General features: G+C 29.4%; 4 protein-coding genes across 5 annotated transcripts in view; 3 read left to right on the forward strand and 1 right to left on the reverse strand.

Annotated features, from left to right (window-relative positions):
• The first annotated feature begins 870 nt into the window (after nt 1-870).
• On the forward strand, nt 871-6,845 carry LOC123297421 (conserved oligomeric Golgi complex subunit 7). The gene is made up of 8 exons (XM_044879072.1): nt 871-942; nt 1,007-1,096; nt 1,234-1,534; nt 2,218-2,418; nt 3,158-3,571; nt 4,142-4,902; nt 5,957-6,206; nt 6,269-6,845. Exons 1-8 carry the CDS (start codon nt 940-942, stop codon nt 6,439-6,441), a joined length of 2,193 nt encoding a protein of 730 aa, XP_044735007.1. The 5' UTR covers nt 871-939; the 3' UTR covers nt 6,442-6,845.
• Nucleotides 6,846-7,112: 267 nt separating this feature from the next.
• LOC123299207 (U4/U6 small nuclear ribonucleoprotein Prp4) lies at nt 7,113-10,830 on the reverse strand. 2 transcript variants are annotated; one of them, XM_044881504.1, is made up of 7 exons: nt 10,772-10,830; nt 10,477-10,658; nt 9,695-9,899; nt 9,300-9,635; nt 9,044-9,223; nt 7,712-7,927; nt 7,113-7,560 (listed from the first exon to the last, which is right to left on the reverse strand). In XM_044881504.1, the coding sequence occupies exons 2-7, from the start codon at nt 10,649-10,651 to the stop codon at nt 7,134-7,136; spliced, it is 1,539 nt and encodes a 512-aa protein (XP_044737439.1). In that variant the 5' UTR covers nt 10,652-10,658; nt 10,772-10,830; the 3' UTR covers nt 7,113-7,133. The 2 variants fall into 2 exon arrangements, with proteins under 2 accessions (XP_044737439.1, XP_044737438.1); XM_044881503.1 differs by lacking the exon at nt 10,772-10,830 and having other exon boundaries at nt 10,477-10,671.
• A 491-nt stretch (nt 10,831-11,321) lies between these two features.
• Nucleotides 11,322-21,442, forward strand: LOC123299206 (transcription elongation regulator 1). Its single transcript, XM_044881502.1, has 10 exons — nt 11,322-11,625; nt 11,704-12,121; nt 12,179-12,425; nt 12,909-13,382; nt 13,627-14,145; nt 14,550-14,913; nt 15,552-15,702; nt 19,703-20,524; nt 20,611-20,685; nt 21,130-21,442. The coding sequence occupies exons 1-10, from the start codon at nt 11,459-11,461 to the stop codon at nt 21,352-21,354; spliced, it is 3,462 nt and encodes a 1,153-aa protein (XP_044737437.1). The 5' UTR covers nt 11,322-11,458; the 3' UTR covers nt 21,355-21,442.
• Nucleotides 21,443-25,655: 4,213 nt separating this feature from the next.
• The window catches only part of LOC123297477 (protein tramtrack, alpha isoform-like), a 49,466-nt gene continuing 47,533 nt past the window's right edge, over nt 25,656-27,588 (forward strand). Inside the window, exon 1 of the mRNA XM_044879148.1 lies at nt 25,656-26,067. Within this exon, the coding sequence (XP_044735083.1) occupies nt 25,780-26,067 (288 nt within the window). The 5' untranslated portion in view covers nt 25,656-25,779. The remainder of the gene's footprint in view (nt 26,068-27,588) is intronic.

The following is a 27,588-nucleotide window of genomic DNA, read 5'->3' on the forward strand; positions in this document are numbered from 1 at the left end:
TGAAAGCAGTACGAAACAAAAAAGAATCATTTTGTAAATGAAAAGCCCTATTGAAATGATGCAAAAAAATTACATATTTTAAGTTGAAAGAAAAAAATTTGAAATGTAGTTTTAATAGACCTTTTTCACATTTTTTTTCTTTTTTTTTTTTTTTTTAATGAAAGTAAATGTCTTGATAAATGGGCTAATTTTTTCCCCCGATTTTTTTGAAGCCATATGACCGAGAAAACAGACAATGAAAATCATTAAAATTCAAAATGGCGAAAACGATCCGGCAACACACGATGTTACACGAAGGTTGGTTTGACGTCATTTAAAGATGATAATAGTGATATATTAATACAACTGTTGACACTGTTTTATTGTCATTGCTTGTCGGATTGACATCACAGATCACGTGTGCGGTGGAGCCAAAAAAAATCGTTTTAAAATATTTCAAATATTGTGACTTTTTAACAATTTTTTTCATAGTGTTTTTACTGTTAAAAATGCGTAATTTTTGAGTTACAGGCTCTACTCAACCTATATTTTCATAAAAAATTATCAAAAAGCATTTCCGTTTTTCATGAAGAAGGTCTATTTTTGGAGTTCTGTAAAAAAAATGCATCATTTTTGCCAGTTTCCCAAAGAGAAATTTTCAGACGCAGGCTTCACGATGACATTGTTTGAAGTTCAGTAAACGCTATTTTATGGCAATATATGTACTTGGGAATAATTCTATGGCATATAAAAAAATTGTATGCCTAATACTTCCGCACGCACCCCTTTTGCTCCGTCGATTCCATCTTGGAACGGCGTTTTTTTTCTCGAATGCGCTACGTCGCTATAGCAGTGACATCTGTGTAATTCTCTTAATATTTAAATATGACAGATACGTATTCGTAATATGTGTCAAAAACGACCAAAACAAAACAAACGATAAGTGCAATAAAGTCCGAAATGGTTTGTATATTAAACATAATTTACTTTTTACTCGAAATTTTTTCTTTAATTGAATCTCTTTTAGGACTTCTCTGATTTTAATGATGAAGATTTCCATGCAAAAGATTGGATAAATAAAATTTTAAAAACACCAGAATCAGAAGTCAATAAGGAAGTAAGCAAATTTTATTTCTTACTTGACCATTACTTGTATTATCTAGTTAAATTGAATGATTATCGTTTGGACATTCTTAAAACACCTTTTATGAATTTTGAAATCGGATCCTAAATTTTGATCTTTCCTCTTTTTAGGCATTTGTACAAACTCTGGTTACTAAACTTCAGAATTATATGGCACAAGTAAATGGTAACATTGAAAAAACTAGCAATGAACTTTTACAATCATTACCAAAAATTATGCATGGAACTAAGCTATTACAAACTGAAGCTTTAGCTTTGAAGGATAAAATGGCACATGTTAAAGAAGAATTAGCATCCGTTGAAAAGAACACTGGACAATCTATAAAAGATATTGAATATTTAGATACCATGAAAAATCGATTGGAGAATGCTAAACGGGGATTACATGAAGCTGATAATTGGGTGATATTATGTAAGAAAGTTATTTCGTTACTAGGTTTTGATTAAAAATATAGCAGGACGGCGCTACGTGCGATACCGCTCACCATTGATGGTTATGGCGGTTTCATCTTCATTTTCGATGAAAAACACTTTCACATTTCTCACTAACACTTTCAACAGCAATATTTTCGGTTGAACGCGCGGGAAATAAACGCTGACGTTTTGATTTACCCACCAACGTGTCAGTTTCACGCACACGCTTGACAAATTGAACTGATAGCACTTTTTGTCTGTACATGTTTTTTGCCAAATTTCTCACATTTTGGGTTGAAGACTCACCACTTTGGAAAAAAGTTTCCCGGTTTTCATCTAGCGAATAGGCACCCATTTCATAAATTTTAGACTTTTACTAAATATCTACCACTTCCCGAATGGTATTTGATGTTTATAATGTCGAAAAATAGACAGTTCAAATTTAAAACGCTAATTGGCCCACCCGTTATATCGGATATGTATCAAGGTATACTTATTTTAATCCCAAGTCTGTAACGCTTAGAAAATTTTATGATACGAACAAAATTTTGGTATAAGTGTTCATAAAATCACTTAATTAGCTCATTTCCGATAGCTCGCGTGTCTGTAAACACGATAACTCAAAAACGAATAAACGTTCTTTATAAAAAAAATAATAATCAACTTTTTTGAAACATTTAGCGAATGAAATTGAAGATTTATTGGAAACAAATGATATTGATGTAATTTCTGAAAAAATTGTTAGTATGCAATCGTCGTTAAAAATTTTAGTCAATACACCAAATTATGAAGAACGTAAATTACATTTGGAAGGATTGAAAAATCGTCTTGAGGCTATGTCCAGTCCTTTGTTGGTAAAAGCATTTACATCTGGAAATATTGGTAAATATGTTTCATATTTTATGTAGTGTTTCGCCGAAATTAAAACGGTTTTTCGGCATTTATTGTGGTTTGGGCCAAAACTGAAACATTTAGATATGTTAAAATTTACATATATACCCCAAAATCTAAACTTAAAATACTTTAATGAGGTTAAAATAAATTTAATTATTATTTCAACATGGCTCACATTTCCAACGGAATCGCAGCCGATCATATTGAGGGGGAATTGTTACATCGGGGACAATTTTTGTACTATTTTTAACCCCCCGAACCAAAACAAGAGTGGTGTTATAAGTTTGACCGTCTGCCTGTGGTATCGTAGCTCCTAAATGAATGAACCGATTTTGAATTTTTTTGAAAGGTATTTTGAATTTAATGAAGAGTGTTTTTAGCTATTTTTTAAGAAAATCGGATCAGTTTGGAGGAAGCTAAAAGAAAAAACAATGTGCCCGGGTTTTTTAAATTTTATAAATTTCACTTATCCCCAATTTTTGATTGTTAGCGACTCCTACACAGCGATAAAAGTTTTTTGGCCTAAATTAAAATTTCGGTGGGATACTAATGTATGAATAGCATACAAATTTTTTTTTCTAAATCGGTGTCAATTTTTGTAATATTTTCTTCAATTTTTGATTGTTAGCGACACCTAGACGATAAAAGTTTTTTTGGAATAAATTGAAATTTCGATCGGATACTAATGTTATGCAAAGCCTATAATACAGTTTTTTAATTTTTCTAGAGCAATCTGTAAAATATGTCACAATATTTAAATCAATTGGTAGATTACCACAATTATTAAAATATTATCATAAATGCCAAAAAGGTATACTATTACAAAAATGGCGTAATTTATTAGAAATTGATCAAGATGAATCATTAAATCATTGGATGCATAATTATTATGATTATCTATTATCACATTGGCATTCACAAATCAAATGGTGTAATCAAGTATTTCCATCGAATAAAGTTATACTAACATTAGTGGAAATTTATACTGATTTATTATTAAATATTGATCCAAGTTTTAATGAATGTATTGATGCTGCATTAAAACAACAAATTAATAAATTAGATTTATTAATGCAATTAAAACAAATTAGTAAACAATTTGCTGATAATTTGTATACAATTATTGAACATGTTGATACAAGTAAGTATTTTTATTTGAAATTTATTTATAAATCTCTCTCATTTTAGAAATTAGTCTCTGTATTGTGATTTACAATGGAGGTATAAATTTTTCATGTTAGATTTTCACTATAAATGATTACTTAATTTGGACGTATTACACCAGCTACTTAAAAGAGTTAAAGCGATTACGGTTTGAAATAGAAGGTTTTCATACAGAGTTTTAGGAACGATTAAGTACACTAGTGTTTTGTATTTTTTGGGTCAAAATTACTATGGATACGAAGTTTAATCAAATTAGGATGAACTTTTTTGCGATTTTCTAAATTTTTCCCAATCCTTAGAAAATAAGAATATATAAATTGGATCCCTTTGACGATTGGGAGAGTAGATTCTGAGATATCAACTGAAATCGTGTAAAACGAGTGATATCCCAGAGAAATTTTTTCAAGCGATACCTTTGAAATTGATTCGATTGGATAATATGTAAAAAATTGATTAAACTATCGTTTCGTAGATAAGAATGAAGTAACCGGCTAAAAAAAATATTATAAACTGCATTTGTACTTTTCAAGCCAAATTTTATTTGCAGATAAAACATGCTCAGAAGAATTATTACAATCATTAGCGAAGGCAATATTTTCACCGTATGTGATTTACATAAAAAATTACGGTAACTATGAACAAAATTACTTAAATCAACAATTAAATAATTTACAATGCATCAAAGAAGAATTACCAGAAACAATACAAAAGTTAGGAATGTCAATACCAGAAATATTTGATTTAGCAAATGCTGCAAACAAACGTTGTAAACAATTTAGTGAAGGTTACGGTTATTGTGGCTTAATAAATGCATTAAAAGTATTCTTTACGTCCTTTGTGGATCTATTACGTATAGCCCTACGACAAATTGATCGTGCCAAGGGTATTGAAGAAGATTGGAATATGTTTCAAATTTGTGTAACACTTTTACAAACATCCGGTAGCTTTTTAAATAATTTACAAGAATTTGAAACAAATTTAATAATTAACATTCAAGAAACTTCAAAAATATCTGAGAATTGTTTTAAACAATATAAGTATTTATTACTGGATACAAATGGTCAAAAAGAACACGAATCATTGTTGAAAAGTTTACTAAGTGAAATGACTTTTATGGATTCAGTTAATATGACTGTACAAAAATTATGTAATGATATTCATCATACAACGTATCAAGTTATATTCGCACCAATTACTGTGCAATTGGAATTAGTGAAAACGGCACCAGCTTGGTCGAAAAATCCACCGACCGTGTTACACTCAGATTTACCTGATTATAGTTTTACACCACAAGAATATATTACTCAGGTATGTTGTTAGTTATTATGGCAATAATTACACAAAACAAGTGATGTTTACCCATTGAGTGCGACAAGCAAATTTGGCAAACGCAATGGGCAATTAGCTATTTCTCACATGGAAAACAGTGCGGAAAGAGGGTAAAGGAAATAGTTTTATTGCTTAGTTTAGCTATAGGGTAGGGATAGCGAACCAATAGCATGGAAACAATATTTTGGGCACTCCACCGTTCACAAAATTCACTATGAAGTATTATATTATGAACGAACGCGTACTCGTTTGTTATTGTAGTTCGTAGACTACAACTGCAAACAGTCGACGTCTATGATTAAATATGTTGCAAAAATTATCATACAATCAAGGCAAGTTACTCGGCTGCAAATGTCATTACTCGGTATAGTAAACCTTTTCAAGAGGAAGAGTTTTTGAAGGAAGCCTGGTTAGCATGTGTGCTCTCACTCTTTGATGATTTTGATAATAAAGTTAAGATAATCCAGGGCATCAAAGATACTTCTCTACCTAGAAACACAATAAAAGAAATAGTGTTAAAACTGGCCGGAAATGTAACAGATCAACAAAAAATTAACAATAGATCCGCTTGATTTATATAGCTATACTTTGACGAAAGCACTGGCGTCACTAAATCTGCACGTTTAACTAGTTTTTCTCGATATTGCGTAAGAAACGTCATTAAGGAAGTAAAAATTATCTGACGACACGTCTATGGCCTCATTAAACATTTCTTAAAAAAGGGACTTTGATACATAAAGATTCGCCACCGCTGCCATAAGGAATCTTCACACTCAGACTTAACTCCGAGAGTGATCAAAATGCGCCACTCTAAAGAGCAAATTTATTGAGGATCAAAAGTACCAGGCTCTTTAAATTTTCTCCTATTTTTATTCGCCCGTGCAGCATAAGTTAAACTAATGAGAGGAACAATTTTTATTCTTGGTCGATAACATGACTGTCGTTATTCGTTAAGTATAACTCGTAGTTTTCGCTTCCTAAGCGACACAAACAGGCAAGCATTATGTTTTTCAAGTACTCACAACTTTTTTAGATTGGTCAATATTTAATGACATTACCTCAGCATTTGGAGCCATTTTTATTACAAGATAATTCATCTTTACGCATTGCATTAAAGGCAGCTGACAATGAATATTCATCATCAGTTGCCGACGAAGAAGGTGGTCTTGCTGATGTATTGTTATCAATAGTAGCTCGTGGAACGTGTCAAACTTATTGTGACAATATTATTTCCATTGCCGAATTAAATGGTGGAGCGAATAAACAACTAGCAACCGATATAGGTATAAATTAGATCTTAATACTAAATTAACTTTTAATCAAATCAATTTTAACATTTTTCCAGAATATCTTGGTAATATTTTGGGAGATTTAGGATTATCGTTATCGGAGCAACTACAGCAATTGGTAACTCTGTTAAGATTACCTGCTGAAGAGTATCAAACAGGTAGTACTAAATGTTCGGCACGATTAGTGGCGGCTGTTCGTCAAATGCGTAATATAACATCTTCAGGATAAATTCTTATTGCTAAAATGTGAGTATTAGAACATAATTTACAAAATATGAGAAAAATTTACAGAATAACACTTTGAATCATTTAACGAAAATTTAACACTAATTTTTTTGGAATATGAATGTTCTAGATTATAGAAGATTCCAAAATGTTCCACTTCCAGGTAGAAAGTATCTAATTGAATATATTTACTCACACTAGATAGAATGTATTTGAGTGTAATAATGCCTGTGTATTCATCACGTAAAAACTTCTGAAGATATTGAGGTCCTTCTTTAAATATCTTTGAAATAATTCAGTGCTTAATTTACATTGCTTGGCCACTTTTACATTTTACAGACTTTAATAGTTCAGATAATTATGACATGTTTCGACTAATATAGACATTTTCAAACTTTTTTTTTGAGCTTTATGGTTACCTTGTTTTCGAACAAGGATATAAAAATAAATAGTCGATAATTTTTGGGGAACGCTTTTCTAAATTTATATTATCTCTAAAACGACGACATATTTAAAAAGGAAAAAATTTTTAAAGGCGTTAATCTGCATAAAATTTTTCAAAGAAATTAGTCTGGAAATTTCTCCAACATTTTGTTAAGTTTTTATCTGTATATAAAACACACACCTGTTATATATGTTAAATTGTTATTAAAAATAAATAAAACGCAATTTTTTATCTTAAACATATTATTTTATTTAAACAAATTCGGGTGCCCATAATTTAAAAGTTCGATCATACGAAGACGTAGCAATATATTGTGAATCGGGTGATATATCACAACTCATCACTTTACCATCATGTCCAGATAATGTTTTCAATGGTTGCCATGTTCTGTTTGTCCATATTTTAGCCGTATTATCATATGAGGATGTAACCAAATAATGTCCACCAGTTTTTTGAAATTTCACATCAGATAATAAATTTGTATGCGCTGGTATTGTATAAACAATAGCACGTTTACGTAAATCCCAAATTTTACATGTGTTATCTTCACTTGCTGTTACAATATGATAGCCATCGGGGGAAAAATCAACTCCATATACGGCTTTTAAATGACCTTCCATGAACATTATACATCGTCCTGTTCGTAAATCCCAAACACGACCAAATGAATCCAACCCACTTTGTAAAAAAATTTAAGCATTACAGTGCATTAGGCAAATAAAAAATAGTTTTAAAGGGAGAATTTTTATTTTATGAAGGAATAAGGTAAGTTTGGGAAGTTTTTAACCAAAAACAGCCTTGATATTGAAAATAAAATAAAATTACATACCCTGTTGCACAGACAGACCCGTCAATCTGGAAACTCATACAATACACAGCTTTACAGTGTCCTTCTTGATGCAATACTTCAGTACATTGTTCTAAATCCCATAATCGCCACGATGAATCAAAGCAACATGTTCCAAGAAATCGACCTGATGGATGAAACTGTATGCGAGAAACACGATGTGGTTCATGTCCTTCAATATTTGCTATTGGTTCTTCACTATAAAAAAAAAGTTTCTCTTAAATACAAATGTAACAATTAACCGAATTAATTGTCAAAATCAACCGGAGGTATATATACTCAATTGTATATTACATTAGTACTTAATCTTTTGCCAAACCTATTTTGTTTGCGGAAATTATGTAAACATTATGCCATTATTTTATGCCGGTATGTAAATATTAAATAAATTTGGCTTTGATATTGTAATAATTTCGTTCAACCGATTGAGTTGATTAGACATGTTTTTGAAACCACAATCCAGTACAATAGGGAATATTCATGAAATTTAAATTTGGTTCAAATATTTTTCTTTATGACTGGACATTTCAACTAAACCATTATTTTAGTAATTAATATCTTTTTAATTACTTAAAATTAATAAAAGTACAAATTCAGTGAAGGCATTTAAAAATTTCTAAAACGGAAATTCAAATTTGTATACGGACGTGACATCATAGCACGGGCTTGTCAAATTTGTTGACATACTGTATGATATTAATTACTTACATTTTATATGGTATTTCATTAAATTATACTATCCTACGGCTTTTTATTAGAAAACATGATAATAACGAGTATAAATTCTGTGTTGTAAATTCATTTTTTTTAAGTGTAAATTATACATTGAACTGTCAAAAATTGACAGATCACGTACTTATACGTCATCAACAGAGAGCGTCAAAAAATTGCGTTTAAATATCTCAAAATTATAATGTATTTTAAATATTTTTTTACACTTAAATACAGCATTTTTAAGCAGTGTATATATTTTTTACTTTGTCATAACGGTGTAAACAATGAATTAAAAACATAAAAAAAATACATGAATATTCCCTATTTTAACCATGAATCGTTTCACATCGAAATAGTGACGCTGTACATCGAAAATAGTCGTTCAGCTGTATTGATGTTGTATTCAAAAACTAGTCCAAATAAATTGCAAAGAACCAAATTGAATAATATACAGAAATCGGTTGATTTTTTCATAGTTATTCAATGTTTACATACCGAAATAAAAGTTGGCGCACCCGTTAGATGAATATAAATTCTAAAAATTAATCTTATACTTTTTAAAATTCAAGTTACCGTCAGCAACAATAACCTTTTTTTTACCTTTTGAAACTCCATAATTTTACAGAACCATCGCTTGAACAGGATGCCATTGTGCACACAATATTTTCAGTTTCAGCAGATTTAGGATGAAAAATAACTGCTCCAACGTTGCATGTGTGTCCACGTAATGTTTGAATTAATTCACAATCCGGTACGGTCCATACTTTACAAAGTCCACTCCTAATAATAAAAAAAATTCATTAAATCGTAAACTATTCATCCGGTTTTAAAACATATAAATTAAAAGTATTATTACCAGGATGCAGTAGCTAATTTTGTAGAATCAGGATTAAAACTACAATATGAAATTGGCCTAGTATCGCCAACTTGACTACTATAAATTGTCATTGCGTTTAATTTCTTTTGAATATCTTGAGTACGAGCTGTTCGCGTGGCAGCAGGAAGTTCTAAGTCTCGTCGTGCTTCTTCTAATCGTAATTTAGCTCGTGCTAATGAATAATCTGCAATCCATAACCGTGCAGTTAAAAGTGATTCAGGTCCTTCATGATACCAAGTTGTTTCTTGATCTTTCTCTTGCTGTATTCTTTCTTCTTCAGCTTCAATTTTCTTTTTAATGGCATCTTCACCTAGACTATTTTTTTGTTAAAATTAAAAATTGACAACTAAATTTAGAGTAATCGTATATTATACCAAGATAAAATGTCTCGTAACCGTTGTCTTCGTTCGGCGGGTCCTTCTCCAAAAAGACAAATTGGTTCACCTAGCTGCCGTAAATTTTTCTTAACCTCGGCGTCATCCGTAGATACATTGATTTGTCTAGCTTTTTTTCGTCGTTCAAATTCTTCAAGTAAGGCTTGTTTATCTTTGGACATTGCATCTTCGAGGTCGATATATTCTAAACAAATATAATTGTCAATTAAATTTGAATATTACAACTTTACAACTGAGATCTTTGCAACTCTAAATGAAGTTTACTAAACTTTTAAATATAATTGATATTTTAGTAAAAATTAGAAGGTTAAATTTCTATTTTTTGATTCGATATTTATTTTTCGAATCGAGATCTATTTCTCTCCCAATGACTTTTTCCCCCTGACTTTCAAATTTCTATCTAACAAGTGAAGATAACAACTAACAGAGTTAATTATTTAAATGTCCTTCATGTTATTGCTATTTTTAAGTTTTTAACTTTAAAAAACCGTAAAATCAGATACAATAATTGAGGTTTGGGAAAAAATTTTTCATTTTTTCCATATTGTTTTCAAAATATAAAAGTGAAAACTTTTTAAAAAATCAACCTGTATAGTACATATACGCATGATATAAAACAGAATTTTCTAAAGTTTCATGAATTCCTCAGAATCTTATTCGACGCGTGTACAAAATAGACACGGGAATATTACAGAGGAAATCATAAACACACCTAGGTCCCAAGAAATCTATGTTTAAAATTATTCGGCTTTATGTAATACCATTTGATGTGTGAACTTGTGGACTAGGTACTGAAACAACCATATCTGTATCTTCCAAATTTTCAGTTGCTTTACTTGCGGCAGCCGCTTGTCGCATTCGTTCTTGTTCTTCCAGCGACCCATAATGAATGGTTTTTTGTTTTTTAATATAAATTAGATCTTCATCATCCGACATTGTGTTTCTGCAAATTAAACGAATTCGAAGAAGTTAATTACTAAAAAAAAGTTATCTTAGTTAACTTTGAATTAAACAAAATGAAACAAAAACTTCTTTTATTAAACAAAAATTTCTTACTTCTTTCAAAAAGTGTTTTAATGTACGTAACCAATATTTGTTTATTTAAATTTAATTAATTAGAATTAACCGAATTAAATAAAAATTAAATTAACTAATAGGTTATATTTTGAATCAATTGAGGTTATAAATTTATACGTAAACAATTATGTTTTCGGCTTTGGGTGTTTTTCAATGATCCGTGAAAAAAGGGTATCTTCGAAAATTGAAATTACTTATTAGAAAATTTAAATATTATTACTAAATTTAATAGACATTTATTTTAAATTATAAGCATTTTTAAAAAAAATTTGTTTTTTGAAATTATTCTTGATAATAATTTTATACTTCTTGATAAAATTATTTGTTCATGAAGTAAAACAATATATTATTGTATGATAATAATATATGTTTTAATAGTTTATAAATATAATATAACAAATATTAAAAAATGGTTTTATTTTGTTAATTTAAAATAATTTTTCGAATATCTAAACAAAACTTATTTAACTAAAAGTTTCCCGCTAGTATTTGAGTTAAATAGTTGGTACATAGGATTTTGTATGTAGATGGCATTTAGCAAATACAAGCAAGGAAGAAAAGATTAGTGGTGGATTGTTTTATGATAAGAATATTAAATTTTGTAAATATTTAATTCTAATTTTCACCATTCTAATCATTTTAATTCATATTTAACCATAATATATCATGGAAGATGATAAAGTGACTGAGGATGCTGAAAGACCGCCACAAGAAATGATGGAGGAAGGCGATGGAGAAGGAATGCCGTCTGATTATGAGGATGAAGGAGGCTATGAAAATTACGATGAAGATGATGATGATTTTAGACCTAGAAGAGGTAGAGGTTTTGGAAAGTAAGTTTGATTTTTATACTTTTGTTAATGAGTTTTTGCTGAGTCAATGGATTGTCATATCAACTTTTTTGAATTTAGAAATTGGAATGGACCAGGATCTCGCGAAGGCCCACCACGATTCAGAGGAAGAGGATATGGGCCAGGAGGACCACCATTTCGAGGACGTGGACCAATGGCTGGGCCGATGTTTCGTGGACCAGGTAACAGAGGTGGGCCGGGAGGTGGACCACCACCAGGTTTTGGTGGTGCACCGAATTTTGGTGGACCGAATTGGGGAGGGCCACCGGGAGGACCTATGGGGCCACCAAATATGATGGGACCGGGTGGCCCAAATGGACCACCTTTTGGTGGTCCACCAGGTATGATGGGGCCACCAGGAATGGGTCCTCCTGGTATGGGGCCTCCTCATATGATGGGTGGACCTGGTGGACAAAATGGACCCATGGGACCTGGAAATTTTGCTCCTGGAATGGGTGGTCCTAATGCACCTCCAATGGTAAGTATTTTTAAATTTATCGTTTAACTTTCATTTAAATCTAAAATTCGATGTTAGGGTATGGATATGAATGCAGAAATTTGGGTGGAAACTAAGACAAGTGAGGGTAAGTCATATTTTTATAACGCGAGAACTAGAGAAACAACATGGAACAAACCAGAGGGACAAAATGTGAAAGTAATATCACAAGATCAAGTTGAGGCGATGGCTCAGGCTGCGGTGATGGCACAAGGAGCTCCTGGTGGACCTCAAACAGCAGCCCAAGCTGCTCAATCACAAGCATCAAATTCTAACAAGGCAGAAGGTATGTTAAAGTGTCTTTTTAAATTACAGTAGCCAAAGCCGATAAATTTTAACCTCTTATACGCTCATTTTAAAGACGAAGTAACATATCTTATAATTTTAGATGTTTTAATTACGTTACATAGATTTAACTTTATGCAAAGCTTTCATTATTTTTATTCTAATTGGTAATTGAATAACAAATGAAAAAAAAATTTTTCACTACAAAAATGAAGAGCCTTTGAACTGAGCATCTATCATTCAGAAAAATTACAGTTTTGTTTTTAATTGCCGCCTTGTTACTTCCGTAAAATTTTGCGGCTGTTGTAAATAAATACGCCTAAGATTAGATAGATATAGATTTTTTTCGAATAAAATTGTTTCAGGCTTGCCAAAATGTTAAACATTTTTTTATCATTAATGCGGCCCATGAATTAATGATAAAAACCTTGTTTGTTTGTTGAAATTCATTCACAATTACTTAATATTTAATTTTTGGCATTAGAAGGTGGAAATAATGAAGAAACAGCAGAACCTAATTCGAATCCAGCTGGTGGAAATAACAATGTTGGGGCAGGTGGTATGGGTTCTGCTCCACAAGGGGCACCAAATACATTACAGCCTCCACCTGGCTTAATGCAAGGGCCTCCGCCTGGTGGAATGCCTCCATTCGGAGGACCAGGTTGTCCACCATTTGGAATGCCTCCACCTGGATTCCAAAACAATTGGCCTCCCGGAGGACCACCTGGATGGCAAGGTATGCCGCCCTGGGGTATGCCACCAGTAAGTGGAATGCCAGGAATGGCATCACAATTTGGACCAGATGAAGCTACATTACTAAGTCAAATCGATCCTGAAATACTTGCAAAATCTGCTGAATGGAGTGAACATAAAGCACCCGATGGTAGATTTTATTATTATAATTCTAAAAAAGGAGAATCTGTTTGGGAAAAGCCACAAGCGCTGAAAGACTTAGAAAGTAAGTTTTTTGAAAATACAGAATATTTTTTTATAATGATAGTTAAAAAAGTTTCAAGTATAGTTATCGATACTATTTTTGAGAAATATTGAATTAGATTTTCCATTTAGTCCTTGGCTTTAATGGTATATTTTGCCAAATTAAAAAAAAAAAAAAAGATTTTATCGGAATTTTGACCCAACGGTTTTTATTACCCTTAAAACTAATCAGTTAAAATTTATCTTATTAATATTTTTCCTCTTAGCTGCTAAATTAGCTGCTGCTCAAGGTATATCCACAAAACCATCTCAACCTTCTGGAGCTGGTGCTCCAGTTGCCACTTCTATAGAAACACAATTAAAACCTACCAATACTACAGCAACATCTGATATGGTAACCGCAACAAATGGTGATATGGCTGAAGATGAAGATGAGGAAGAAAGACAAAAAAGAGAATTAGAAGAAAAACAAAACAAAGAGGAAGAAAAGAAAGAACAAAAAACACAAGATAAATCACGACCAATATCAAGTACTCCAGTACCTGGAACTCCTTGGTGTGTGGTATGGACTGGTGACGGTCGAGTATTTTTCTATAATCCTTCAACACGTACATCGGTTTGGGAGCGGCCTGATGACTTATTAAATCGAGGTGATGTTGATAAAATGTTGGCATCACCACCTGAAGCTTTAATAAATCAAGCCGCCACCACGCCCAAAAAGAAACGTAGTGATGAATCCAGTGATAGTGAAGATGGTACACCTGCTAAAAAACCTAAAACAGAAGGTAAAACTTAAAAAAGTTTATCGTAATTCGTAAAGTATTAGTATTAAAGGACTTGATGGCTTGTTTTTTTATTCTATTTTTAAAAATTACTTATTTTTTCATATATTGTTTTTCACTTACATACGCTTACTACCAGACTAATAATATTACTAATCTAAGGAGCTAGAGATGGCCTGACCTTACGGGAATTTGGGCGAATATTTTGTTTGAGCTGGTGGCCCAAAAATTGAAAAAGGAGAATTTTATCTGTGTTGATTTGATTAAATGATTTGATTAAATTACATAACGATTTATTTAAATAGTTATCTTAAAATAGTAACACCTTAAAAAAACTTAACAATAAGTACACGTAGTTTTGATTCGTGTGGTATAAGAGTTTTATTAATTTTTTGTTCTTATTGCAGCTCCTGCAAACGGCGTAAAACCGTTAGAAAAAAAGACAATAGATATTGGAAAAGAAGCAGCTATTGAAGCTGAAGTTCGTGCAGCTAAAGAAAGAGCAATTGTACCGTTAGATGTGCGAATAAAATCATTTAAAGAAATGTTAGCTGAAAAAGAAGTGTCAGCATTTAGTACTTGGGAAAAAGAATTACATAAAATTGTATTTGATCCAAGATATTTATTACTGACATCAAAAGAACGAAAACAAGTATTCGAAAAATATGTAAAAGAACGTGCAGAGGATGAACGGCGAGAAAAACGTAATAAATTACGTGAACGAAAAGAAGCTTTTCGAAAACTATTGCAAGAAGCACATTTACATGGAAAGTAAGTATGAACTTTTTAATTCAATGCATGTTTAATGCCATTTCTGTAGGAAAAAAAGTGTTGAAATTTTTTAAGTATAAAGTAAACAGCTAATTTCAATATACAGCTAATAAAGTCAATATACAGCTAATTTTAATTTTTTGGGCTAAATTTTAAGTCGAAATAAGGTATGTATCGATGGTGCGGCTGAGCTATAAATTAGATTTTATTATTGTAAATATCTCGGTTTCTATTGCAAAAGCGTCAAAAGTGATTAGAAATGATTTGATAGAAAATTTTGATATCTACATTTTTTTAAAACTTTTTTCCATATCTTCTCGTATGTTTTCGAGATATTTTCAAAAAAGTTATTTTGGGGATAATTTTTAATGTTTTTCTACCCCCTAAATAGAATTCAATATTTTTTAACTATGTATACTTCAAATTTATATCAAAACAAACTTATATTCAAAAATGAAGGCTTCCGTTTTGATGGTAGTTTAAATCTGCATTTTATGGGAATATTATTTTGTCTTGTGAAATGTCAATATCAATTCCAAATTATAATATTCGTGGCCGATAAAATTTATCAAATAAAAAAATTATTTGCTGATTTAACTTAATTAAAAATATTTATAATAATATTTGTTATATTTTAGATCATCATTTAGTGATTTTGCACAAAAGTTCGCAAAAGATGAACGATTTAAAAATATTGAAAAAATGCGTGAACGTGAAGGATTATTTAATGAATATTTGATTGAAGTACGCAAACGTGAGAAAGAGGAGAAATCACAACGTCGCGAACAGGTAAAATTAGTTGTTACTGATTTTTCTCTTTTGCAGGACAAAATCATCATAGCATATTTCATTATTTATAATGAAATATATCCGTTTTACATATGTACATTAAAAAAACAATTATTCGTATTCGATTTATGAATATTTATACAATATTTGGAAAAAATGGAAGAAAGGGGGGAATGGAATTGCCCCCTTTTTATATGTACATACAATTACTTTTATTAAATATTTTTTAAATTATTTAAAGTTGTTGAGGCTACAAAATTTGAAAGTTAATTTATTCATTAAAGATTTGGTGAAATTTTCAAGATTTGTAACGTTAATCATATAATATATTAACTAATTAATTTTTTTCTAAGATGATTTCTTTCAAGTTCATTTCTATTACACGAAAGCATAGACATCTAAATTATAAAAATAGACTGATTGTGTGCTGTTAAGCTATGTATGTATTTTGTCAATAAAACCTATCACGGTTCGACAAAATACTCATGAACCGGATTGTTACAGCTGATATTAATTTAATATTATTTTTTATTCGGGGTATTATATTAGCGGTCTATTACACGAAAGTGTCAAATTTATTTAGAGGTCTATTGCACAAAATAATTTTGAAAGTAACTATTATATTTTCGATAAAATTTGGAATAACATTTCTACTTGTTATACAAAGTTTGATGTGATTCAAGAAAGAAATGATCTTTTTTTCAGGTGTTATTAATTTTTTTAACAGTTGTTAAAAAATTAAAAATTAAATTATATTAAAGGAGCGACTGACGATCAAACTTCATGTTATAAACAATGATAAACAAATGTAAAAATGATTATTATTAACGTTATTTTCCATGTAAATTGCTTGCCGAAAGTTGATTCATGTAGCATAAAGTTTGATGGTCAGTAATCACTTAGTATATTAAAATTTGAAATTGATATTTTAAAATTTTATTTAAATGCTCCCAAAATAAGAACTAAAATGAGAACTATATGAGATTTATTGAATAGTATCATTTTAAGAATTTATCTGAAATTATGACCTTAATATAAAAACTCATATTAGGAATGTCTTTAGATTTTTATAATATTTTTCTTTCAGAAATTTTTTTGGTATGTGTTATAATTTTGATTTCAGCTTTTTGATAATATTGCCATTTTAGAATAATAATTTTATTGGTTGATTTCAATAATATTTCAAATTATTCAAAAAAAGTTTTCTTTTAATTAAAAAGTTAAATAATATTTTTTTAATTATGAAATATAAACATTTTTTTTTTTTTTTTTGAACGATATGTGGTTAAATTATTTAACTTATTAATTAAAAAATAGGGTGTACAATAAAAAAGTATGGATTTAAATTTTAATCATGATTCAGTTTAAAAAGATAATTTTTTTAAAATATAAATATTTTAAAAAAGCTATATTTAGATTAAAATTTATAGACGGGAGAAAAATTTAAGAAGTGAGAAAAGAAGTACGAAATGTTGAGAAAACTTGAAAATTTAATATTTTATTTTTACTGTCCAAATTCCCGAGATTTAGTATTGCATTTTATTATTTAATCATGGATATTTAATCAAATATGGCACGGCACATTAAAATGTATAATAAAGTAGGTATTCATTCAATGAGGCTTAACAGGAACGGTTTACATTTTTTTACTCGTGGCGCTGACATCTTAACATTAAAATCCCATACATCCGTTCCGTTTGGGAGGCAAAATCTATTATTTGAATGATGTATACCGCTATATCAAGAAAATTTCTATGGTTTTCAAAAAAATTTTTAAATTTTTTTAAAAGAATTTCCTCTCTGCCTGTTACACTCTTATAAACAGAAGTCGATTTTTAAATGACACAGCTTTCATAAGAGTTATTTTGAGAATGGGATTTTTTCTTACTAAAATTTGGGTATATTGCTTAAAATGGGAAACCTGGTATACGTCAGGGAATCACTTTTTAAATATTCTCTTCGTCTATAAATCTTATATAAAGTAAATGAAATTAAAGTCTCATCTGAATCAAAATTTAAAAATGAAAATAAATTGTGCATGCTTTTTTATCAATATAAATAATTTAATATTTAAAATCAAACAACATTAAAATATGGTACTGCGCAAAATAAACTGATCCAGCTATACATTGTTCCCTTTTCAAGACATCAGCAAATGGGCAGATAGCGCATGCGCTGTCAATTCATCACGGTGGATGTTCATTGAGATCCTCTTCTGGCTTAGGGGATCTTCTCTACAGAATACGGGGCTCAAATCAATCGTGTTCATCAGCTCAACTTAATCCACCTACTACTCCGTACCGCTCAGCTGGTACTTAATTTATACTGACACGGTATATGTACTACCACATCAATTTAGATATTTCTTAAAAATTTTAAAACTAAAGCTCAAAATTTTAAATCAGGATAATAATTATAAAAACATTTGTATTAAATGCAAGACAAAATTAAAAAAGCATAAAAATTTATATTATTATTCGATAATTTACGAATATTATATTATTCTTCTTGTTCATTAAGGAGAACCTAAATTCGAATACAAAACATAGACCTAAATTACAAATTTTTCCCTTTTTATACAAATATTGTATTTTTTGTGTCGATTGTAAATTGTTTGACTGTAATAATGCATTATAAAATATGTTTCTACAAAGATTATTAAATCGAGTTTTTTATATCATGGTGCAATATGTAGGGAAATGCTGTTAATCCATTTCTTTCGAATAGTAACTATTTTAGTCTCCCTCGAGTTTAAATATAAATTTCTTCTTATTCATGTAACTACTTTCCACTCAAAAATTCTTATAAACATTCCAACAAATCTCGAAGTTTTTTTTTATATAATATGGTTTATATTTACAAAACCATAAACATATGGCAAATATATATATCTATGGAGAGAAACAAGATTTTAATAATAGGGCTGAAGTCATTTTAAAATAGCTCAAAATTTTTAATTTATTCAATATTTACGAAATTTTATAAAATGATATCTTTATTTTTATCTTACACGCGGAAAAACAGCTAGGGAACAGCTAGGGCTGTTTGTAAGTTTGTTTTATTATAAGAGTAGGTTTCGAAAATTGATGGATTTAACAAAATAATTAAGGGTACCTATCTAAAGATAATAAAACTTAAGAGTTACAATAGTTGAGATTATTTGAGGGCAAAAATATGGTTGTTCTAGAAATTCAAAAAGTATGTATGTTCTTTTAATGTTTTCTTTATTATATGTTTAAGGAGACAAGTATATTCTTCGTAATATCTAGTAGAAAGTCAGGATGAAATCCTATTTGTTCATCAAATTCAAACCTTAGTTTTCAGAAATTAAACAGAAATTCTAAACTTAAAAAGTATAAAGAAGTATCCAACACGAGAAGCTTGAAAATGAGGGATAAATTATTTAATTTGATTAAGTAATAAGGAAGATATTGCCATGTGATAGAAAAACAGGCTAGATAAATATTTCTTAAGAATATTGCACACAAACACAAAAGAAATCGTGTTTTTTTTGTTTAGGGCATTTATTTTTGAGTTATCCACAAATTTTTCAAACAATTTACAATCAATCTAAGTGTCCATTATAATAAATAATCTTTTTTTCAGCATTCTTATATGGAAGCAACGATTTATTTAATGATATTTAAGCATTTTCATAAATGCCTAAATTTTAAACAAAATTGAATGCTGTGTGACTACGCACAGCAATATGGCGATAATTCCATAAACTTTATAATCATAAACTTTTTTTTCAGCTTTAATAAATTAATTTTTAATTATATATTTAGGTATTGTAGGGATAGCAGAGCTCGTGATTTAATTCTTTTCTTAATTAAGGCATACAAATTTAAGAAATTTTCTCAGATTTATTATAATTACGCATTAGTTTCGAATATTTCTTAATTTTGTATTTAGTTTGTAAAATACATGACTGTTTTTTAAAAAATGATTACAATGTTTTTGCAAATGATACTTATTATTGTTTGTGCGATGTTTACAGATAAAGAAAGATTTCCATGCAATGCTACGTGAGCATTCCGACATAGATCGTCATTCAAGGTGGCCTGATGTTAAGAAGAAGATTGATTCAGATCCACGTTACCGTGCTGTAGATTCGAGTTCAACACGCGAGGATTGGTTCCGTGAGTATTGTAAAATTCTTAAAGATGAAAAACGACGTGCTAAAGAAAAAGATCGAGAACATCGACGTGAAAAAGAGCGTCATGGTAAAGATAAAAAAGACAGAGGAGATAAAGATAATGCTGATAGTGACAGTAAAAAAGATCGTAAAAATAGTGAAAATGATAAAAGTGAAACAGATAAAGAAACTGCCAAAGAGGATGGTAATGATGAAACGGCTGCACGTTCAGATGATGAACGAGAGAAAAAGGAGAAAGAAAAAGAGAAACAAGCTAGAACTGAAGCAAGTTTACGTGAACGAGAGAAAGAAGTACAACGAACTTTGGCAACACACTTACGTGATAGAGATAAGGAAAGGGAACAACATAAACGTGACGAAGCTGTACAACATTTTAATGCGCTGTTAGCTGATCTTGTACGAAATGCCGAGTTGACATGGCGTGAAGCTAAACGACAGTTACGAAAAGATCATCGATGGGATTTGGCTGATTTGTTATCGCGAGAAGAAAAAGAAAAATTATTTAATGAGCATACGGATCAATTATCAAAAAAGAAACGTGATAAATTCCGAGAAATGCTTGACGAAGTTAGTGATTTAACATTAACAAGTAATTGGAAAGATATTAAAAAATTAATTAAAGAAGATTCTCGTTATATTAAATTTTCTTCGAGTAGTGAACGCGTAAGTATTTTTAATTTTAAAAAATAAATACATTTTTGATTATTATTTTTAACTTTTTATTAATTAATGTGTTTTTTTTGTTCTAGTGCGAAAGAGAATTTAAAGATTATATTAAAGACAAATTAATAACGGCTAAAGGAGAGTTTAGAGAATTATTACAGGTTTAAAATTTTAATATTATTTTATTTCGAGAATTGGGTATTGAAACAGATTTTCATGCAGTTAACAGAACATTCGTATTTTTACTTGCCGTATAGTTTAATCTAAATTTGCTTTTACATGGTAAAAAAATTCATTCGAAAATGATGTACAGTGTTGCAATGTTATTGTCCGCATGATACATATCCAATCCTTCTATTTGTGTATTTTAAAAAACTTGCACATTATTGCTCAAGTAGCACAATCATGCATATACCAAATATTTAAACAATTAACTCTGTTAGATGTTATCTTCATTTTTTTAAATTGATGCTTCTTCTTATTCAGATTGTGGTTGCTAAAATACTTTTTATAATACGTTAATGTAAAAACTTTCAAATACCCAATTTCTCAACTACCTACAACTTTTTTTAAATCTGACAAATAATTTTATTTAATTGTTGTAGGAAACGAAATTAATAACACATCGATCATTAACAACTCTACATGAAAATGAACAACATATGAACGAAATTGAAGAAATTTTAAAGAATGACAAACGTTATTTAGTATTAGATTGTATACCAGAAGAACGAACGCAATTAATTGTTGCGTACCTAGAAGAATTAGACAAACGTGGTCCTCCACCACCACCCACTGCTAGTGAGCCTGGTCGAAGATCTGTCAAATAAATCTAATAAAATTGTACAATTAATAATAAATGTTACGTAATTGCATTTTTAATGAATCAAAAGATAAATATTAATATTAATAATAATGATGCAGAATAATAAATAAATAAATAATAATAAAAACAAGTACATATTTTGTTATAAATGAGTCTTTGTAAATGTTTAATATATTTTAGGTAAATAATAATAAATAATGTGTAATAATAATTCATTCATTAATTTTCATAATATAAGTAATTAATTAATTAATTAATTGTATTTACGACCACATTTTAATATAAATATTTAAGAAAAGTATTGTAATTATTTTTGTAGAAATTTCAGATCCAATTTTTTTAAGGATGTACGAGTACCAAAACAATTTTAAATAAAAAGCTTGATTTTTTTTGTATATGAAGTTGGACTAGGTCTAAATCAATTCTGAAAATTTGGGGGGGGGTGTAGTATATATTTAACATTGGTTTTATGGTAAAAGGGTAGATGGATGGTATGTTTTGGATAGAATGATGGATGGTTTTGAAAACTAATCGGAGGAAATTAAAAAAAAAACTGATTAAAAAACTGATGCCCGATTAATTAAGGATGTATGAACACGATAATGGAGACACAAATTTTAAAAATATATTTGTTCAATTTTGATGGTTAATTGTGTGAATGTATACTTAGATCTTTAAAACTACGCAACGGATTTTGATGCGGCATTTTTTAAATAGATAGAGCAGGGCTTCTTAAACTTTTGTAATTCACGACCCCATTTATGATTGCCAGTTTCTTGACGACCCCATACAAATATAAAAGAAAAATAAATTAATATTTTTTGATGATTTATTTATTAGGTAACAATATACATATACCTATGAAAATATATAAGTTTAGAATTCGTTTTGAAACATACAAAAATCTAAAATTAAAAATTGCACAAAAAATTATAAAATTGTATTTATTATAGTTTCAAAAATAAAAGTGGATTCTGACCTTCTTAATTCTCTGAAATATATTCAAGTACATGCATGGTAAGTATTAAATTAAAGTTAAAAATTTAATGAGATGGATGTGCCTGTTTTTTATTGCATAACAAATCAAATCTTGGTGGAATGTTTGAAACTGCTGGACGTAAAACCTCTTCAACATTTTTTATCGCTGAACGATATTGGGATTTAATATGTGTTAAAGCTGTTTCTTCAGCATTAATACCTAGAAATTTTGTTGATAATTATTTCTCGGGATTATTTCGGCTTTTAGAGATTGACAAAAATAAATTTATATTTTTTATTAATTCCAATAACATTTCATAATTCATAGTAAATGTTATTCAAGTTATTATAATACTCTTAATAGAAATGCAGGTACAAACAATCTTTCCGAACTAGAAGATTTTATGATATATTTATCTACGATAATTGTTATTTTATCTTTATAACAATAATTTTACAAGTTAAAAAACATTTTCTGTTAAATTGTATTCTTACCTCTCGCGACCCCAGAATTTTGCTACGCGACCCCAAATGGGGTCGCGACCCATAGTTTAAGAAGCCCTGAGATAGAGTGATGCATGAGGAAGGTTTATATGTATAAGACATGCACACTATATTAGAGAAACAATGGTAATTAAATAGGTTCCTAATGTGATGTAAAACACATTTTTGTATATAAAGACATTCTGTAGTATATTTAGTTTCACAGAACCATAAATTGCATTCAAAGTTTCAGCTCAAGAAAACTCAAAAATGATTTAAAACGAACGAGATTCATTAACATATAAATAAAATCATGCCATTATGTTTCCACAATAATTAACGCTTTTAAAAAAAGATGAGAAATAATTTTGAAAATGAATTGTTAATTTATTAACCGCATAACCACAGGAAACTGTGCTGTCGGGGTGAACCTCAAAAGATATAAAATCGCAAACAGCAAACAAACACTACAGAGAATGCAATGAGGAAGAAGAAACAAAAGATCATCCATTATGATGCTCGGCCCTGAAGAGCTGAAGTTATGGTATTTTGGGATAAGATTTTCTGAATGAATTACAAGAGGCGACGGAAATATATTGAAAGTGTTTTGGATTGTCTTAAAATCTGGAATTTTTCAAAGTGAATATTTCCGAGTAAGAAATATATCATTTATTCTATTTTAATTTACCATAATTTATCGAAAAATTCTAATTTTTTATTCACTTGTTGATTTTAATTTTTGAGAAAAAACTGGCGAAAAATTTTATATCATATTAGGAAATTTTTTTTCAGTAATTCAAGTGCGGAATCAAAAAACTTTTGGAGAGGGTAATATGAAGAATAGAATGAGTGTTTTTTGAGTAAATTTGTTCAACTGATTACTTAGTAACTGGATAGTACTAACTCTGGCTTCTCTTATGTGACTAAGGCCTGTAAGCTATTTGCTTTAAAAAAGGGCCTGTAAGCTTTTAGTTAAAAAAGTCTTCCTCTTTACTTTTTGGAGTTGGTAGTTGCCTCGATTCCCCGCCTCTATGGTTTTGTGCTTGTTAATTTGAGACGTTAATATAAAAGCTATAGAAATCGCCTTTTAGGCCATCAAGATTTTCTAAAAATCTTATAAGATATCTGACAGCGCTGGATAGAATTCCATATAAAAGTTTCTGAGAGAAAAGTTCCAGTATAACATTCATTCTAGCGTCTTTCAGAATTTTTAATTGTGTCTTTCGGAGGACGAAGGACATGTAAACATCCAATAAACATCAACATTTAAAAAAAAAAATTTGGTAAGGTGATAGATAATTTGTTGCTTATGACTCGGTTCCACCTCAATATTTCATTTTAAACGACGCTTATGTATAAAAGTTCGAGGTTTTGTCGTTTTGTCGCTAGTTGTAATAACCAAACACAGCGCCAATATATTGTTGCTTTTAAAATTGGGTTAAAGAAATTTTCCATTATTAAACATTTAATAAAAGTTTTATGTCAAGCATAAATGTTTGTAATCAAACGTATTGAAAAAATTCAGTTTGATTCATACGTTGATTGATGTCAATCAAAAAATGAAATGAATAAACGTTTGAACTAAGCATATAAAATTTTAATTTTTTTGAAGGTGAAATCATACAAATATTTTTTTAAGAAGTTTTTTTTGTTGTTAAAGTCGCAGCGAGTACCAACATACATAATAATTTGTTAATTTTTTGAAATAGAACTACGCTTACATGTTACTAGTTAGCAACCTCCTCTAAGTACTCTTTTAATTAATCCATTTAAGTAATAATATAGATGAGATAAACTGGCTATTGTCTCACGTTTTCAGTTATTTCAGTTAATTTTTTTTTAAATTCCACTCTTAAATGTAATATAAGTTTGGGTTAATGAACTCCAATGGGGCATACTTATGCATTATACAATAGAATTCAATGCACTCATAAACGAATTTAAAAAAATTACCATTTATAAAAAAAAAATACAATGTTTCTTACAGATAATAATAAAAAATTGTATTTTTTAAACGATACAAATTTATTTAAGTGTTTTGTTGTACGTAATAATATTTATTAATTGAATAAAGTGTTGATTTAAAAAAAGAAATAGTTGTCTGTTGTCAGTTAAAGTGAAAAACAGCATGTACGAAAATAATTTTCACATAAAAAAGTTAGGTTGCATTTAATATCGATTGAATTGAAAATAGTAAATAGTGAGTGTCTTAATTTCGTCCGTATGTGCCATGTTGAAAAAGTGGAGTTGCATAAAAATGACCCCTCCCATAATAAATTAAAGTTATGGCCCACAAAATATGAAGGGGATGAAAAAGGTACACACGGGGTACAAGTATTAAGATGGACCACAAGCCAGCCACGAAGTATTGATTTGTCTTAGCTTTTAAAGGCTCGGCCCAGCGCCTAATGTTAGTTACTATTATACATACATATTTTATAGGGGTCTTACGTGAGCTGCGATTGGCTCGCTGACTCATAAAAAACTAATAGGAACACATTTTTTGTTGGAATTTTCCAAATGACTGAACTTGTACAGTACGCCGTTTCAAAATTTCGGAAATTAACAACAGTGGCATCGTATTTTATATTTAATCATGTGAACTTGAACAAATAATATTTATTTTTAAAAAATCAATTCAATAATTTTTTTGAAAATTAAAAAATTATTATTAATATAAGAAAACGACGCTGTGTTTATTGTTTTGATTAGTTTTTTGGTGTTTTGATATTGATTATTTTTAAAATTCTGTTTTGAGTTTCAGGGCAATTTGTGTGACTCATTTACTTATGTAGTGCGTTTTTTAACCAAAATTTTTACATTTTTTATTTGTTTACATTAGTGAATTGGTTGATTCCGAGCGTTTTTATTCATGTGTGTGCGTTAAGTGAATTTTTGTGTTCCAAAAAAAAAAAAAAAAAATTTATTCAAAATTATTTTCGAACTAGAAAAAAAAATTTGCCTCAAAATGTTGCCTCAACAATATTGTCTTCGATGGAAATACCATCATTCTAACCTACAAACGATGTTCTCACAATTATTGGAGAGACAAGCGTTTTGTGATGTGACATTAGCTTGTGAGGGAAGGACAATTAAGGCCCATAAAATGGTATTATCAGCATGTTCCACATATTTTGATACAATTTTATCACAGTACGAAGAAAAGGATCCAATTTTAATTATGAAAGATGTCAAGTTCGTTGACATTAAATGTTTAGTGGAATTTATGTATAAAGGCGAAATTAACGTCGAACATGTAAGTTTTTATAAAATTTTTTAAAGTTTACTTTAATTTTTTTGGATTAATTATCAAAACCTGGGTCTGGTTAATTAGCTATACAACTTCCTCTTGCTTCGATGTAACCAAATGTCTAATCAACCTTGTTTTTTTAAATTTATTGAATATTTTTGAAAGAAGTAATTAAAAAAATGTTTTTATTTATAAAAAAAACTAATTACCAATTATTGCATTAATCAGTGATTGTATTTTAGAAAGTTTTGCATATGGTAATACAATAAAAGTTTATGACATAAAATCAGGTTAGACGCATTTTCGGATTTTTTATAGAAATTTTACAAAAAAGAAAAAAAAAATAAGCAAAAAAACTATTGTGTTTTTATTTGATCCCCCCTAACAACTCTAAACAAACAAATAAAATTTGTTTGTTTGTTTTAATTTAGGAATCTTGAGAAACAAAACAAAAATTTCAATTTTTTTTTATAAAACTCTAGAAATACTGGTTTTTTTCATCTAAATATATTTTTATTTGAGAAATATTTTTTTATTTTATTTTAATGTAGGTCACATTATTGCCGATGTCATTGTACTTTTGTAAATTTCTAAAAATATGTAAAAAATTTTCTCTTTATACTTTGATTCTTTGACTACGGGAACAGAGTAAAAATAATACGCGTCTATTTCTCAGACGTTTTTCTTATTTGATTTAATATTGGCTGGTGTAGACATAATGATGCATTTCGCGTTGTAGTTGATGTATTCGACTATTGAGGTTGTTTGTCAGTATGTATGGAAATTTATTTATTGTATCCGGAAAATTATTGGTATAATTTATTTATCTATTATATCTATGGTATTATCGAGCGCTGGCTAAAATTGTTAACCGGTTTTTTAAATCCGGTAACAAGGACAGTATTATTTTGAAGTATGAGTAGTGTAGTTACGTTGGAGAACTACCCGAAAAAATTTTAAATCTAAAAATAAGTATTTTCTCAAATTTTGCTGATGAATCAAAGGCCTATGATATTTAAATAATTTATGTAGTTCTCAAGGAACTTATAATAATCTTAAACCTTTAAACACGTAAGGAATGTTTAAATATCTCTTGCGCAGAGGAGGATTAAGGAATTTTGCGACTGTACTTTTTGTTAGTTTCAAATTATTTATTTCTTAAAACCTGTAAAATAGCGTTATTCGGGACATTTATGTAGAAAATCACCAGAATACGCAGTTCTACTTGCTCTATTTTGAACGTCTTCAGTGTTCAAATTAGTCAAATGGCTTAAGAACGAAAATTTACTGTGAAAATTGCTGTACAATTCTCGCCTCTTTTGAAGTTCAACCACAAAAGTCTGCCCATAATAATTATTAGTTATATTGTCAATCTGATTGTTTTCCAACCAAGTAATGAAGATCTTCAGCAGATTCATCTGCTGTGATGTTTCTCTACCGTATCCTCGTTGTGTCCTTTTCATATTCTTTGATTAATAATAGTTCCAGGGCTTTGGTTAATTTTATGTTTGATTAAAAACCTCCACG

Source organism: Chrysoperla carnea, chromosome 4 (assembly GCF_905475395.1).
Source record: "Chrysoperla carnea chromosome 4, inChrCarn1.1, whole genome shotgun sequence".
In the NCBI taxonomy this organism is placed as follows: Eukaryota; Metazoa; Arthropoda; class Insecta; order Neuroptera; family Chrysopidae; genus Chrysoperla; species Chrysoperla carnea.